The sequence below is a fragment of the Patiria miniata genome, unplaced genomic scaffold (genome assembly GCF_015706575.1).
Source record: "Patiria miniata isolate m_02_andy unplaced genomic scaffold, ASM1570657v1 HiC_scaffold_5, whole genome shotgun sequence".
Classification (NCBI taxonomy): Eukaryota; Metazoa; Echinodermata; class Asteroidea; order Valvatida; family Asterinidae; genus Patiria; species Patiria miniata.
In genome coordinates, this window is record NW_024037072.1 from 17,830,830 (window position 1) to 17,848,414 (window position 17,585).

Below are 17,585 nucleotides of genomic sequence, written 5' to 3' on the forward strand. Positions count from 1 at the left end.
GAGTTTTAAACACAACAACCGTTTTAAAGTTCTGTCCACGGATCACACAAAAGGTGTGCGTTCTGTCAGCAAACCGAAAACAATTCACACACATCCCTATGTGATTTGTTTTCGTTTTGCTGAAAGAAATGTTTAAATCTTTTCAAACAGACAGAACCTTGAAACGGTGGTTGTATTTAAAGTCCGTAACTTGAGAAGTACATGAGTGATTTGAATGATTCTTGCACTTAAAGAAAGCTTATTAATTGGGCTTTCATATCCTAACTATTGAAAGTGCTACATTCAGAACTAAAACAATGGTCCCGACATTTGTGTAAATCAAGGATTTTCTTTTGTTCCTCTTTCCTTTTCCTTTGTTTGTACTCTCAACTTTTTTGCAACAGCTCTCATTGGTTTTGTACACATTTTCTAATCAAGGTTGGCCTCAATTTGGTTCCTGTCCTCAATTCATCGATGATGTTGCACGTGTGTGTCCTCGATTCACACCATAAACAAACGTTTACCTTCCATACCTACTGTGGACATTCCTCTGTATTCATGTGGTTAAGAAAAAACGGAGGAAAAAAATCATTTTACTCGCACTGTGTGAACACACTTTCAACCCATTTTTTTTTTATCAGGGTTTCCTTGAGTGTTCCTCTTCCTTTTGCGACAGACAAACCTAAACCAAAAATGCCTCTAAAGCTGTTTTAATTTCCAGAGAAGGGGAAACCTTGTGTGGACGCGTGCAAATCCACAAAACGTTCACACTTCCTGCACCCTGTAGACCTCTTTTGTTCTCTGGTCCACAAAGAGTATGGAAGGTTAGAGCACACATACGCACCCTTTGCGTTTTATAGTACAGCAGTGATACCAACTCACATTTTTGAACTCTGAAGTGGCCTGGCCGACACTCTTCTCGCATTCTGCCAGCAGTGCAGCCTCCTTCTTGCTAGACTCCTTCAGCGGAGCCGTCACTTCTTTCTCCTTCTGTTTCAGGGTCTGCCACACTGCCTGAAAGGCATGCGTGACCACTTGATGGTTGTACTGGGACCTAGAGACATCCCACAAAGACATTTCATATGAGGCATTATACGAGGGGAGGCATTATACGAGGGAAAGCATTACACAAGGCCACTTGAGAGTTTCAGGACCTGCACCCGATCTAGTGGTCATCGCAAGAGTCCCTTTCTTAGCCTGTTTAATGCCATAAAAATTACATAAACAAGATTATAATGCCGAGGCAATGTGTGTAAAGTTGTAAATAGAAAATTCATTGAATAATTATGAATTAGACTGGAATATTGTAGTTGAAATTTCAAAGTAGCTATGCAGTCTACTGAGAGCTTTTTTTCTTCAAAATTGCATCGCACGACCGCCATTTTGTTTTACGTTTTTAACACATTTCGAGCTGAGATCCGACGACTCTTTGTTGAATATCAGACGACTATTTACTGTACGCTGACTAAATACATAAAACAGTCACCGAGTTGTGCTATAAATACACCTACGACGTGTCGCACTTACGACGTGTTTTATGAAATGGTCGCAGCTGCGACGCATCGTAGGGATACGACGCGTCGCAGCGCTGCGATGCATCGTAAGTTACGAAGAGTTTGATGAAATCGGGTGCAGAATAGCCTGAGTGACCACTTGCTGGTAGTACAGGGACCAATAGTTAACCATTATTTGGAGACATTCCACAGTGCGCACATCCGGGGTCTTTATCCCTAACCCTGCCAGATGCAACACAGTGCATTAGGTGGAAAAGTCTGGTGCACTTTGATGCATTTAGCTATGAACGAACACCAGTACATACACGGCCAATTCTGAAACAATGAGAGCTAATCCCATTTAACAATGCCACAGTTGAATCCTGCTGCATTGGGTGACCACAGACTCTGAGGCAGTTTGGCCTTGGAGACTTCAGGCCTGATGGATCTTGCTGCTCTCGGCAGGCTCGTCATTTAGACAAGTGTTGCATGTTGCTGCGTTTGGCAGGGTTTCTAGCCAAAATACCCTGGATCTGGAGGGTAGGGTTATTAACACCATTTCAGACTTGACTTACCTCTGTTCAATATCCTGTCTCGCGTAATGCACCTCATTCAATTTCAACTGCAAGTGTTTCCCATGGCTGGACCATAAGATGAAGAGAAATGTAAGGAGAAATCAAATTAATGCTACTCAATGTATGTTGCACGAATGCATGATATACTGTTATTCTACCTTATCCTACTGTTTAAACAGTCACAGACTGTCAAAAATTCCATCCACTTCCCCTGTCATGCCTTTTACACAGGCTAGTCACAGACAGCCAGATCATATTCAACCAAGCACTCTCACTAGTCAAATTCAGTCAACAGACAAAAGCAGGAATCTGGTGGCACTGTCTTATCAATCACCTACAGTCAAAGCACCTCTGTATCAAGTTACATAAACAGTCACAGCCAGTCAATCAAGCTTTATGTAGGCTGGGAGCTCTTACCCATTGAAAGGACAACTTGGCACAGAATGTATAGGAGGGTTATTAAAGCTATAGTCCATGATTTGCAGCCATCCGAAAAAGTAACTGGCGTATTATTGTTGAAAAACATACTTGGTTGAAAGATAGTAAGTGGACTAAACTCCCTGTGAAATTAATCTTTCTGGCAAGCTATCATGTTGAAGTAATCAACAAAAGAAGGCCTTTCCAACGTTGCGTCTTCCGTAGGAAAATTTAAATTAGTACACTGTAGTTCGTTTTGTTATTCGGCGCAGCATGCGCAAGCATTGGCATGACGCACATGCGCGCGCGGTTGCTATAATTCGTCAGATCAGTGCGCGACATCGCGTATAACTGCAATTCAAAACAATTCAAAACATGATTCAGCAACTTTTGATTTGAAATTGAGATCCTAAAATGCTGTTTTTCTCGGAATATACAGCTGAAGCTGAGCTGAAACTTCATCAGGTTAGTTGTTCAGTATCCTTCATTAGATTTTGAGCACTTTTGTTGCTTCAAACGAACAAAATGAACAAATTACAAATGATGGACTATACCTTTAATATATGTCGTGCATTTTTCTAGAAAAGCGTTCATCTGGTACCAAGGCTATATCGCATGTTCTTGATAAATTTGGGACATGAGTAGTAATTTAAAGCATAACTTTGTGGTAAAATAATCCTTCTTTAAGAAACCAAAAGTATTCAGCAAAAATGTGTATACCGACATCATAGGCCTATCTTTGTTTGTTCTTTTTACAGTTTAATTTTTTTTTTAAAATTAAACAAATGCAGTTTACCTCTTAAAATTCTTCAGCAGCTCCTCAAACTGAATTTTCTGTTGCTGCAAGAAAAAAATATCTTAAGTTGAAAGTGAGGTGAAATAAATGCACAGAGTGATTGCTGTTTCTTTTTCTTCAAAGTTTGGTTCACAAAAGAAATGGCTTTTGATGAACCAATGTTAGCAATGCTACTATATTTCCTCAAACACAGAAATACATAATACATGCACGCAAGGAGCAAATTACATACCTTGATTGTTACAGAGATGACTTGGTGATCACTAAGAAATCCCACATGGATTAATGCAGTACAGGCATCACATAGTGGTATCAATTCACCTACATGAAGGGACATATAGATATAGCAATAAATGGTGAAATTATTTCCTAACCTTTTACTTTCACATTTCTTTTTAATTGACAAAAACAATTATATTCCCCAATTTAAAAGAAATTCAGACATATCCATATATGCTGATTTGGGGTCTTTATGAGATTTTCCAATGCAGTACATTAAGCCTGCAAACCACCCCCCCCCCCCCAGTGGCATAGTCTGCATTCTCCTCGGGGGGGGGGGGGGGGGGGGGGTTGCCGATGGCCAATTTCTGTAGCATCCGTGATGAAAGGTAGACAGGGTTTTTCCATCGATAACCCGGCTTCCATAAAATAAAAAAGGTGGAGGAGGGGGGAGGGGAAACAGCTGGACAAAATCTTTCTACGGGGACGCCCCACAAACATGTCAAAGTGGACACTTTTGGAAAATCGAAGGCATTTTTTTTTATGGCAGCACAATTAACGACGTTCGCACAACGCTAAAAAAGGGCACTCATTAAAAAAGGCCACTTGTGAAAAAGGACTAGCAAATTTCCAGTGTTTGAGGGGCATACCCCCAAGCCGCCCCACCCCCTTCCCTAGCTACGTCGCTTCTAACCCCCCACTTGAACTGAGTTGAAGGAGTTTTGGCAACGCAAAAAAGGGAAATTTCCTTTGCCGTAATAATAGGGATGCCGCGATGATATGGAGTCCGACTATGCTGCTGGTTAAGGTTGTTGGTCCGCAAATATAAATGCGGGCATGATTGGCGGGTTGACATTTCGTCACCGACACCACGAACTGACACCCGGTGGTCAGCGTTGCAGAAGTACAAATCGGAGAAAAACGCTTTTAAAGGTTTGACACGAATTTACTCAGTAAAATAATCCATCTATCTTAGAGGTTTTAGTATCACTTAACGTGAAAATGCTTTAACTACTCAATTATAAACGTTATATTGTGAAAATATGCTTAGTTAATTAGCAATTAAATGATTAAGACGGGTGTCAGTTCGTGAAAACGGAAATTTATGTGTTTTTGGAGAGTGCACGCATGCAATAGCGTTAGTGAGTGTCAGTTCGTGAAAACAAAAATTGACGTGTTTTGGGAGAGTGCGCGCACACTGCGCATGCGTGCGCGCACTCTCCAAAAACACGCACATTTTCGTTTTCACGAACTGACACTCCCTAACGCTATTGCATATGGCACTCTCCAGAATCACATACATTTTTGTTTTCACGAACTGACACCCTGTGCAGTGTCACTTCGTGGTAACAAAAAAAAACAGAATTGACCAATTTCTTGAAAATTCATTAGTAAAATTTGCTTATTTTAGATGATTTCAGCAATTTTAACTTCGTCATGTTAAACTTCATGATACAAACTGCTAATATCGAAAAAAAAGAAGAAAATTTGAATTTGTAAAATATTTTGTACACATGTGATGCAGAGGGTGTCAGTTCGTGGTGTCGGTGACGATTTGTCATGTTTGTGAATTCACTGAAATTGTACCCACGGCCACGTGGGACAGTATGCATTTGATGCATGGGTTAGCATGGCATGTTTATTTCGTGGTTTCGGATTCAGATTAGAGAATGTGAACTTACCACGATGCTTACTGCCAACACAGTCAGCACACTCAAGGACAGCTTCTTCCTCTCTGCACCTTCCACAAACTGCAGACATTTTGGAAATGTCTGAATCTGAAAAAGAATAATTTAACGAATCACGCAGCAACTGATGACACGGTTTTCATGCACTCCGATCCGTCGCGCGGCGGCAGGCAAACCGCGGGTTAATTAGCCGTACAGCTAGGGAGGGGAACATAGGACAGTCCTCTTAAAAAGTGAAACATAAATAATGATGAAGTACTTGCTCAAAGATCACGATGGGGAAGGGCGCCTCGAACGGCAGATAGGTAAAAACAAGATTTCCCCCATGCACTCGACGTGACAACTTAGTTATGCAAAGTCAATAAACTCATTGGGGGGGGGGGGGGGGGGGGGGTACATGTACAAGTACATGTATATATTTCCCCAAAGCGGAAAAGTAGTAGCCATCTTTAAAAACAATCCCTCCACAACATTGCCACATAGCACCACTTTCGAGCCCTATTGTATCCAAAATGCTCAGAATTGGAAGCCCCAAGTCAGGGCCTTATCTCTTCAATTCCCCAATTCATGGCTTTCAGAACTCTCTAATATAGAATATATCAATTAATTCTTTTTGCACCCTTATGCACTATGCATCATGTTTATTATTGTTTATGGCTCAACAGGATTTTTTTTTCAAAGTAAACAATATATTTGTTGATTAATTGTTGAACTTAATTAATGTTATTAATTTGATTAATCCAATTATTAATAAGTTTGTTAATTTCTTTTTAAAACAAATTATGCATTTTTTTTTAGTGAATAGTGCTTGTAATATAATGTAAAGCATTTTTAAAATAATGAATTATTATTATAACGTCAAAACTTGAAAATTGAAGGGGATCATAATCATTCTATTTACGTTATGAGCAACGGGTTATACATAGGAAATGATTTATTCATATTTAGTAATACAAATAAATGCTATTTGTTTTTCAAGGCAAAAAAGTGAAAACCTGAAGCTGTTCTTCATATTTGAACAACTTCAGGAAATTTGTAGACTTTTTAAGTAATCGCCGCTAGAGTCCTTTTCGATTGCTTGCCCGGTCCCCCCCCCCCAAAAAAAACTGTACAAGAAATACTAAATCTCAACGTTACGATTGTCATATCATATTTAATTCCCCTTTTTATTTATTTATTCGTTCATTTATGAATTCCTTTATTGTTTTTAATTCATTTCTCCGTGTATTCGTCTTTTGAACTTTTTTTGTTGTAAAATCCCGCTCGCAGTGTACACCTGATGTCCGATAATTCACGTGTTAATTCACCTTATATTAGAGTTGTTTTCGGGTTTCAGTCTGACGTGACCGGTCGTACTAGACTGCGCTACATGAACTGGTTAAGTCCTCTCATCCGATGTATAGCAGATTGATTGGCGCAATTAGAATGACGCATTAGTGCAAGACTAATCACAATGTGTCATCAACAATGAAAGACAAATAGCGCGCTTCACCGACATGTAGGCCTATTAATTATGTCATTGACTTGCTGACACTCGTCTGTATACACCGGCGTGCATCTCGGCAAGCACCCCTGTTAATGCAGACTACGATTAGTTTTTTTTTCTGCGCCAACTTTTTACTGACAACTTTGTTACACCGAAACACGCACTCGTGATCCTGACAGTGCCGGAAAAGTGGAACAATGCACTCCATTATCAGAATGTGCGTACATAGTACAAGGTTCATGGAGGTACAACTGATTTGTGGTATAGATACCATCCAAATCAAACACGTTAAAATTCCAGTCATTTTATCAAAAAAAAACAAAAAACATATTTTTTTCTTATTGTAAAATTTGACTGTTAATTGACAATTCTCACGAGGCCGACAAAACCATTAGCGGCCACCTCAGACGGGTGTCTTCCGTACTGCATGCGTCAAGCGTCCAAATCCGTAAGGGATAGAAACGACTATTGTCTATGTCCGATGCGATTTGGCACGGTAAAAGCGTAAAATTTGAATCGTTTCCCCCACAAAACTGCAGCAAAGTGGATCCGCCAACAAGGATAATTTAATGTAGTATTTCAAAATCTAAAACTTGGCTGAAGTTTTCTTAGTTCTAAAGAATGATCCACGATGATGCAACAGGGATCATCCCCGGAGGATTATATCCCCCGCCCCCATGAGGGATTTAATGATCAAATTGATCTTAAACATGTTAAAGCGACTTGCAGTGAAATAGTTTTGAATTTTGTTTTACACAGCAGAGGAGTACATACATCGTTCTTGATTATCAAACCCTTATGCAAACACCTAAAGCCAATACTTTTATGACTTATGTCGTTTCTTTGATTTCCGTTGCTAGATACATGACAACGAATTTATCAAAATTATAACCCTTCCTGTAGAAGAGAGTCATTTCAATCTTCCACGGTAAATTTGAAAGTTACGAAAGTAATTATCAAGACGCCGACTGAACTGTGACGGCGGACCAATATTACATTAAAGATCAGTTTAATTTTAGATTTAATCAAATCAGTATCCACAGGATCCTATTGTCTATTGAGTACTAAGTTTGTAAATATTTCTGGTCTTTCATTAGATTCCGACCTTCCAGTTGATTGCACGTACATATTGATATGCAAACCATTCGATTTGTGTAATAAAAAAAGGACTTTGGTCACTGAAACTCACTTATTGCAGCATTAAAAGAACTTAATATTTGTATAAGTTATTGGTATTTGTATAGGTTGGGTATTTACGCTATAGGCTGTCTATAACGCTCTCAGACTAACCTGAGCAATCGTCGATGAACAGTCAGCCACTATGGAGGGGGCTAGAGTCGGCTTTGCCTTCGTTCTGGTAAAATGTATCCTGTTTTATTCTTTCACAAGTTAGGCTCTTGTCAGACAGAAGGTTGGTCCAACGAAATCATCAACACTACACAAGGATCTCTGTTTGGTACGACCTATTTTGTTCTAAACGGGAGTGTAACGGCCTACAAAGGGATACGTTATGCTGAGCCGCCGGTAGGATCACTGCGATTTGCTAAACCCATACCCAAAGAGCCATGGCAGGGCGTGCTGAACGCGACGGCATATGGGCCCAATTGCCCGCATCCAATGAATGGAGATTGGGACGAAGACTGTCTGACTCTGAATATATTCGTTCCCGAGGTCAATTTCTCCTCATCAGAGGTTTCATTCCCAGTCATGATTTGGATTCATGGTGGCGGCTTTAGTTTCGGGGCTGGGGCGTTCTATGATGGGTCCATCCTAGCCGATCTTGGGCGTGTTGTTGTAGTGACTGTCAACTACCGTCTCGGCGTTCTGGGATTTCTCAGCACTGGAGACAACTCGGCCAAGGGAAACTACGGGCTCTGGGATCAACGCCTGGCCATGCAATGGGTCAAGGAACATATCGGCAATTTTCACGGTGATCCGGATATGATAACAATCTTCGGGGAGTCTGCCGGTGCAATAAGTGCTGCGATGCAAGCGATTTCCCCTCTCAACGACAGAAGTCTATTTCAAAGAGTAGTCTTAGAAAGTGGAACAGCTCACCGGGTTTTTACAAATTCACATCAAGAAGCAGCAATGCGGACCAAACAACTGGGTAGTCTCTTGCAATGTGAGGAGTTGGCTGACTCAAGGCAATTGATAGATTGTCTGCGTGCTGCATCAGTCGACGATATTCTAACAGCTGCAGCTAAATTACCAGTTACGATCGTTCAGTTATCTCCTTACTATCCAATCGTCGACGGAGACTTCTTCCCCGACTACCTCCACCGTCTATCCGCTTCAGGACTCGCTAGTCAGTATGACTTCATGGTTGGGATAAACAGCGACGAAGGGAGTCTCGCTCTATACGCTGAAATCCTGCCTCCCATCCTTGACTCATTTGGAATGTCCTTGGTGATAGGTGAAGCAATGAAGTCTCTCTATCAGTGTAGCAACTACCAGGAGTTGACAGAGACTGCCAAGTTTATATACACGGCTAGCTCAGGCCTCGAAGATCTGAGGCAAAATTTGCGTGTTGTGCTTGATCTCTCTGGTGATTCTATCTTCTTGGCACCTGCTGTCGTGACCGCACGTGACCACTCCCGTCCGTCTTACAAATACAACTCCACGAACACCTACATGTATTACTTCACATACCTCTCGGAGGTTGACAATAACACCTTCCCACCTGACCTGATAGACGGTGCTGGACATGGTTTTGAGATCGGATTTGTATTCGGAGCCTATTTGTGGTCCCATCCGGAGAGTGTGTCTGCTTTGCTCAGTGAATCGATGTTGGGCTACTGGACAAACTTTGCTAAGACTGGGTGAGTATTCAATATCTTAAAATCGAAACCCTACAATGATTCTGATTGTTCATTACATGGATATCTGATGCCTTTTTTTCCACGACACAATATCCAAGATATGCTTACGTCTTGCGAGAAATGTTCCTTCCTCACTTTAGTTATTTATTGGTAGATTTATATATACTTGAGATTATAATTTTGTTCTTTTCATTTTGGGCTACTGGACAAACTTTGCTATTCAATGAGTATTCAATATCTTAAAATCGAAACCCTACAATGATTAGTAATCATTTTACAGCGGCGAGGAACAATTAACCGGGCAGACTACGTATAATTGCCCAAACCAGAGTCGTTCATTATTGTCCGACCTGGTGTCAGTTTGGGCTGATGATCCGTCCATTGATTTGCAGAATATATAGGCCTACTGTTACTCAATTTCAAATAATACATTTTTTAAGGGTCGCTTTTTTTGACTACTTACCCCAAAAACTACCAGTTAAAGAGACGGAAGAAATTTAATAAACTTTTTCCAAACAATCTTCAAAAAGGCCACGAAGGCTATTTCTAAGCCGTTTATCAAAAGCAACCAAAAAAGCACCCCCTCCAAACAAAACCCATGAAACCTAATTTTTAAAAAGATTTGAAACCAAAACATGACCATTTATTTTGCTTATAAGGCCATTTGTAACAATTGAAACTGAGATACTTTTAAATGCTTGGAGAACTAAACTGCCAGCCCAAGCGAGTAAAAAGACAGTGTTTGCGCGCCTCACAAGACGTGGCAACATGACATCCTCCTGTTCAAAATAATGGTCAACCTCCGTGTGCCCAAAAGGCTCAGAAGCGACAGCGTACACTCTTTAATTGTCAAGAAAAACCCTTATCACTTTTGATCCAATAGTACCTTATTGAAACATCGACTACTGTACCACTACACTAATTTGGCTGCAATAAAAAGCGTAGAGGGTTTTGATTTCTTGGGGAGGTATCTCCACTTGGTTCATGAACCTTGGCAGCGTCTATATACAGGGTGAGTAACAAATAAGCGGAACCCAAACCCAAAATTATATTTCATATAAACAAAAATATGAACACCAAAAATAATAATGACTGGAAAGCGAATTTCATAAGCTACTTTTAATAAAAAAAAATACTGAAAATGCTCAATCCGTTTAAACAATATCACCATTTAAACACAATGGCCCTAAAACCTCTCTCGTCCAAAATGCGATCTCAAGAATCGTCGTCACAATTGTCTTCAAACATGCACCAGCGTTGAAACCTTAGTTTAAAATTTAAAATATTCAAAAATATTCAATAAAGTCCTTTTGAATGCCCGTCTTTTTTTTAAGTGGGTTTTATTAATCTTAAAGTTTGCCTAACAACGATTGTTTATTGTGTACTACAAGTTGTTGAAACAAGTATTCTTTGTCATTTTCTTTGTTGTTCCAAGCAGTTAGAATAAACAAATTGCTTTTTCTTACGAAACAGGTTTAAGATGATATTCTTTGAACGGATTGAGCAATTTCATTTTTTTTTCATCGAAAAGTAGCTTATGAACTTGGCTTTCCAGACATTATTGGTGCTTTTTTAATATGAAATATATTTGGGGTTTGGGTTGCGCATTTGGTTTTACTCACCCTGTATATTAAAAAAGTAATGCCTTACCTGAATAAAATTATAACAAGAGGCAACGTTGGTTTTATATTTTATACAATTACTGCGAAAAAAACTGCTTGTATGCATGGCGAAATAACGAAATTCATTTATTTACAAAGTGGGTGGTAAAGCTCTTCGCAAACAAGACCATAGTTCAGGTTCAGCGACAAAAAGATCATGGCAACCGTCAGTATTTATCTTTTCGGTCTCTAAGAGATTATTAAGAGTTTTTTTTTGTGCAAGCTATTGACAAAAGATCGAGAATAAATTAATCATCTATGGAATGACATCCATAATACCTCCACACTGTAATATAACAAATGAGACAAGTTGAGGCTGTAAATCTTGCAACAGTTCTAATTACTTTTATGCAGGTAACTCTGTTACTGTCTTGCAAAGTAGTCCATGCCAGACTTCTGGTCCTCTTTATGAACGCAGGAGTTTGAAGTGTGGCAGGCACATTTTGTGCAATGACATTGCGACGTTGACAACATATAGGGCCGCGAATTTTTTTTTTTCCCCAAACAACTTCCGTTTCCCATCTTCTGATTGTCCATTACATGGATATCTGATGCCTTTTTCTCCACGACACAATATCCAAGATATGCTTGCGTCTTGCGAGAAATGTTCCTTCCTCACTTTAGTTATTTATTGTTAGATTTATATTATACTTTAGATTATAATTTTGTTCTTTTTATTTTCAGCGATCCCAATGGAGATGGTCTTCCTGAGTGGCCAGAGTTCGATGCTGAAAATGAGACTTACATCATCTTGGAGCCGAACATCACAACAGGACAGCACCTCAAGGCAGACAAGATGGCCTTATGGAATGACTACATCCCTTCAAATGCCGTGCCTGCTGACCCTAACTCTCAATGCTCTATCGATGTCCCGGTAAGAAGTGGCACTATGGACAAGTCTGACACCAAGACGGTGGAGATCACAACTGAAGACGGTTTATACGTCTTAGGGTCTGTGGTTGGTTCCTTGAGAGTTGCTGACGAGGCGATGGGTGGGGAGGAGATTGCCGAGTACTTGGGAATCCCTTATGCAAAACCACCCGTCGGTGATTTGCGATTCAGACCGCCTAAAGATACGGGATCGTGGAATGAACCACTCGGAATACCAGAGATGCTACCGCCTGCCTGCCCACAGGGTGTTACCTTAGATCCTTGGATGGTTCGGATTGGGTTCAACCAAACCAGTGAAGACTGTCTGACTCTGAACATCCACGCACCAACAACAGGTGGTGCACTACCGGTCGTAGTTTTTGTCCATCCAGGTGCTGGAATTGCAGGCACGTCGTCAGTCTATGACCCAATTCTGCTGGCCTCCAAGCTGAAAGCAGTTGTGGTTGTCCCCAATTACCGTCTGGGAGCTCTTGGGTTCCTGTCCACCGGAGATGAGAAAGCTCCTGGTAATTACGGACTGCACGACGTCCTGGCCGCTCTCACTTGGGTCAAAAAGTACATTGGGAGCTTTGGTGGGGATGCTGGGCGTATAACAGTCATCGGTCACGGAGCAGGGGCTGAGCTTACTCACTTTCTGGTTCTATCTGAGAAGGCACAGGATCTTTTCCAACGAGCTGTGCTGATGAGTTCTACAGCCATCTCCCCTCCAGTCGACAACCAGATCCAACCCAATGCTCCAGAAAAGGCTCAAGCTCTAGCTATAGCCCTGGACTGTCCCATAACCAACAGTGAACTCATGATCAAATGTCTCCGCGAAAAGCCAGCCTCAGATTTTGTACTCAAAACTCAGAACCCCCAATTCGGCCGTGCGTTTCCAGTTGTAGTGGACCATGACATTCTGACAGATTCGCCAATGAATCTCCTTAAAGCCGGTAAATTCAGCAGCGTGGACCTCATCGTGGGAATGAATTCGGATGAAAATTCCGGACAGTCGTTCCATCTCCTACCCAGCAATTTAAGCTACTGCTCAACGTCCGACGAAATCCAGCAAATCATACGAGAGGTCAGCCTGCTTTCGTTTCACAATCCAGAGGTGGCATCTGTCGCACTTGCTACTGAGTATCTGGGTAAAGGAGGACTTGATGACACCTGTCAGACGCGGGGTAGTTTCAGACAATTCATGCAGGATTACTTGTCAGTTTGGAGCACCTTGGACACAGCACGACTTCACTCTGACAATGGGAACGCTGTCTATGTTTACTCCTTCGACCACGAGCCACTAAAGCACTACAACAGCTTCTTGCCTCCACTAGCCGGACCGTCGCACGCCGATGATCTGCAGTTCCTTTTTGGAGATCCATATAGCCACCTATTGATGAATTCCAGCTTTCCTACCGGCTTCGAGATAAACAGATGAGCCTTGAAATCATGACATCCCTGAGAAACTTCGTTCACGATGGGTAAGAAAACTCGTTATCCTCGGCTAAACGCAATTTCTCATGTGAGCTCAATTTAGAATTACACATTCTCTTGGACAGAGCTTGGACAGGGCGGTGAGTACAAGTGAAACAGTTGCTACAGAAAGGGTAGTGCCCTTTGTTAAAATGTTATTATTTAGACAAGGACAAACAACAAGTTGTGAGGTAATTTCTTCAATACCAATGAAGAGTATAATTTTTTTTTTCAGGCACCCTGGAATGTCCCTCTCCGGAGCTGAGTGGCCCAACTTCGACTCGGACAACTTCAAGTTCATGACTCTTGACTCCTGTCCTGACGCTCGCTCAGGGGTTGACATCGGTTGGGACCACATTCTACGCTTCTGGTCCGACTTGATACCGTCTGTGACAGCGCCCCCCCGCCTACATCTCCTCCAAAGCCTACTATATCTAAGCCTTGCATAATTGGGGAGAATATTGGTCTAAGTCTCTCCGTGGGTGAGGCTACCACTCTAATCCAAGCACTGATGGGGGTGAGCATAGGCCTTCTTGTTGTGGTGGTCTTTTTCTTAGGTGGATGCGTGGCATACAGGGCTCGAGCTATCAAATCCGAGTCCGGTAAGATGGGGGATGGTGGGATCGCGATGGTCGGTGGTAGTTATACCGGGGGACAGAATCCCTACAGTACGGAAAATGGTTTGATAGCATTGTCACGAGAGAGGCTAAATCAGATTCCATAACTGAAATCCCTAAAGGGCAAGACCAGTACTTCGAGGAAGTAGAATTGTCAAGTTCTGACAGCGAATGGAGCAATGAATAAGCTTTGGTTTCAAAATTTATGGGATACAATTACAAAGCAGCTGACATTTCAAATTATAGCTTAGCAGGGAAGCAATATAATTATAAAAAAAAACCAATGAGGAAATACCTTAATTTTTTTTGTAGTCCCTGGAACGATCGGTTATTTTGCCAGGCTATTTGGGAATATATACATATATTAAAGAGAGTTTACTAATCTCATAAGAAAAACAAAATCCCTTGTTTTGTGTTCAATTTAAAATTTAAATTTGGGCCGGTAAATTAACCCTTCCAACTGGATTATTGAAGTACAACTCATCACATTTCATTGATTTATCTGTACCAGAAAATAAGGATTGGATTTACTGAATTAGAAGTTTCCTCTCAGAACCCACTGCAAAGTGTATTACTACACCTTATGAATATTCATGATCAAATTAGAGCGCCTCATTGGCCTGGGCCGCGCGTCCAGGAAGTAAAAATGATACGCGTGCAGGTGACGTCATCCCCGATGAGTATCCAGCTCGCTGCCGTGCGGTAGTGTTTTTCTGGTAGCACCGAAAATTCCCTCTGGAACCCGCCTCGTAGAGATGTAGTCAATGGCATGCAATTTTTACGGAACCAGTCTGTTGTTGTAGTCCCTGTTACTACTGCAGCAAAGAGTGTTTGGCAACAGACTATTTCGACGATATGAATTTGATTTGTGCTAAATAAAGATGCAAAATCTACCAAGGCCGTTATCGACAAGGCAGTGAGGCTACTAAAAAGACTGTGAGGCTACTAAATATTTATGAGGTGTAGTAAAACAAATACAGCATGGTTCATTCCTGGACTGAGTAGTGGGAATTAGCTCGGTGTAGGTCAGCTTGACTATAGTCAATTTTGATATATTTAGTTTAGAAAACATGTTTGTTTTAGTTATTTTAAAAATATATTAATACCAAAGTAATGTATGCCATTGAAGAGGTTATTACCAATAAATTCAAATGAAATTTACAACAGAATTTAAAAGAAAAATGCGCGTTCCTGTTGGTTTCCATATTCTTCCCCCACCGGCAGACGGACTAGGTAATATAAGGGGAAAAATATTGAACTGATGAATGTTTGGTGCTATAGGCACAGTACTAGTGCAACCATAGAGATGTCGTTTTCCATTAGATAAATAGGTGAACAATTATTCGCTGATTAAATATTATATTCTTTTAACAAACGTTTCCAGCCACAATTCTTTTGGTTTTTTCTGAACATACTCTGATTTTAGACAGAGGGAGGCTATTTGTTCTAATTTTATTTACTTATTTTTTATTTTTCTGGTATATTTTTAATCACGTTTCCATTTTCAGTGGTATTTTAATGTTTTATGGAGATAATCTTTGCGACTTTTTACCATTAAGCACCTGTGTTTTTTAATGTGCATATTGCTTTAATAGATTTGTATAGATTGCTTTATATATTCATAATATCATTTATGTGTGTATAGCCAGAGTAATTGGAATTGAAGGCCCTCGGGTCACAGTTTGTAGGTAAACTTGTTCAATTCCAGGCATATGCATGCCTCTTGCTTTCGTTCTTGTTCTGAACGTTTTTTATTGTTCGGATTTTCGTTATTTGTTTGTTTGTATGCCGAATAAAATGTATATTAATAAAAAAAAGATGGCATTCTGCAGAGGTTATAATTATCTGTATCTGACGGGCCTGACACCCCCCTACAAAAAAATGTCCGGATCCGCCCGGCATTATGCTTTACGGCTTAACCTTACATCATACTGGCGCAATAAAAACCTTGTACCTTTTCCCCCGTTTTTCAGTGCTACTTACATTTTGCTTGTTGGGTATAGTTCGAAAAATATCACTAATTCCACCTTCTTTTTGATTTTTCAATACGAAAAAAAGTGTGTGGGGGGGGGGGGCGCATCACGGTTCATTTACGGTTTGTGGCTCCAGTGCATGTCACGTCGCACACTTGGCTTGGATATGTGTGTATTTGATTATAGAAGTATAGAATTTGCCATATGAAAAGCCACCTTTGACTGAAACAAAAACCCAAAACGTGCATACGTACTTGTCCAAAGGGATTCAGAACTGCTCGCATGGCGAAGTTACTAACTTCGGTTTATTTACAAAGTGGGTGGTAAAGTCACTCGAATAAGTATATTCTTCGCAAACAGTACCAAAGTTCAGGTTCAGCGACATCTTTTCGGTCACTAGGAGACTGATACGAGTTTTTTTGCACGTTATTGACAAAACATCGAGGATCAATGATTCGTCTACGGAATGACAGCCGTAATACCTGCACACTATAACAAATGAGACAAGTTACTTGGCCGGAAATACAGCAGCGGTTTCAATTACTTTTATGCAAGTAAGGCCCCATAAATGTTTAGCGTCCAAGCCCGTTTCCTTTTTGGAGGCAACCTCTTTTTTTAACCGAAAAAATAATAAATTTTAAACTCAGTGACGTAATTTTAGCCTCTTTGTCTGTTGCATATAGCCCATTTAAAGCAGCTGGTGTGTCATTTCTTGAGTCCAAGTGGCGACCATTAAAAAAAAGCTGGTGGCTATCTTGAAAATAGCCCGGTCGGGCGGCCATTTGGAGGGAAAAAAGGGCCTCCTCCTTGGCAATTATTGACGGGTCTCGGCCAGTCTTGGACAGTCTTCTCCTGTCTTGCCAGACTTGGACAAGTGACTTAACCTGATTAAGCCGGGCTTGGCAAATTTTGACCGGTCTTTGCCGGTCTGGCTGACCTTGGCCTGGCTTGAGCAGTCTGCTCCTGTTTTTGCCAGACTTGGCCGGACTTGTTCTGGCTTGACCAAGTTTGGCTGAACTTGCCTGGTCCACCACAATATGTGACCCACGTACACAACACCAGTCTATGGTCGGTCTTGCCCGGCCCTCTGCCAGTCTGACCGGTATTGGCCGGAATTGGCCAGTCTTGGTTGGATTAACCGAACTTGGACAGTCTTGGCGGGTCTTGGCTAGTCTAAAAGGATCTTCTCCGCCGGTCTTGGCTTGGCCAGACATGGTTGGGCTTGCCCAGGCTTGGCTGGTGTAGGTCGGGCTTTGCCGAACATTACAAACATTACTTAAAGCTATAGTCCATCATTTGCAGCCATCCGAAAAGTAACTGGCGTAATTATTGTTGAAAAACAAACTTGGTTGAAAGATAGTAAGGGAACTAAACTCCCTGTGAAATTATTCTTTCTGGGAAGCTGTCATTTTGAAGTAATCAACGAAAGAAGGCATTTCCAACGGTGATTCTTAAGAAGCACCGTAGGAAAATTTAAATTAGTAGTTCGTTTTGTTATTCAGCGCAGCGCGCACAA

General features: G+C 41.1%; 1 protein-coding gene and 1 pseudogene across 1 annotated transcript in view; one reads left to right on the forward strand and one right to left on the reverse strand.

Moving 5' to 3' along the window:
• Positions 1–5,357, reverse strand: part of LOC119740764 — a 44,476-nt gene extending 39,119 nt beyond the window's left edge. Inside the window, exons 1-5 of the mRNA XM_038216175.1 lie at positions 5,162–5,357; positions 3,493–3,581; positions 3,261–3,304; positions 2,048–2,113; positions 862–1,033 (exon numbers count right to left, since the gene is read on the reverse strand). Of these exons, the coding sequence (XP_038072103.1) occupies positions 862–1,033; positions 2,048–2,113; positions 3,261–3,304; positions 3,493–3,581; positions 5,162–5,240 (450 nt within the window). The 5' untranslated portion in view covers positions 5,241–5,357. The remainder of the gene's footprint in view (positions 1–861; positions 1,034–2,047; positions 2,114–3,260; positions 3,305–3,492; positions 3,582–5,161) is intronic.
• Positions 5,358–7,806: 2,449 nt separating this feature from the next.
• Positions 7,807–15,881, forward strand: LOC119742122 (annotated as a pseudogene).
• The last annotated feature ends 1,704 nt before the right edge of the window (positions 15,882–17,585 follow it).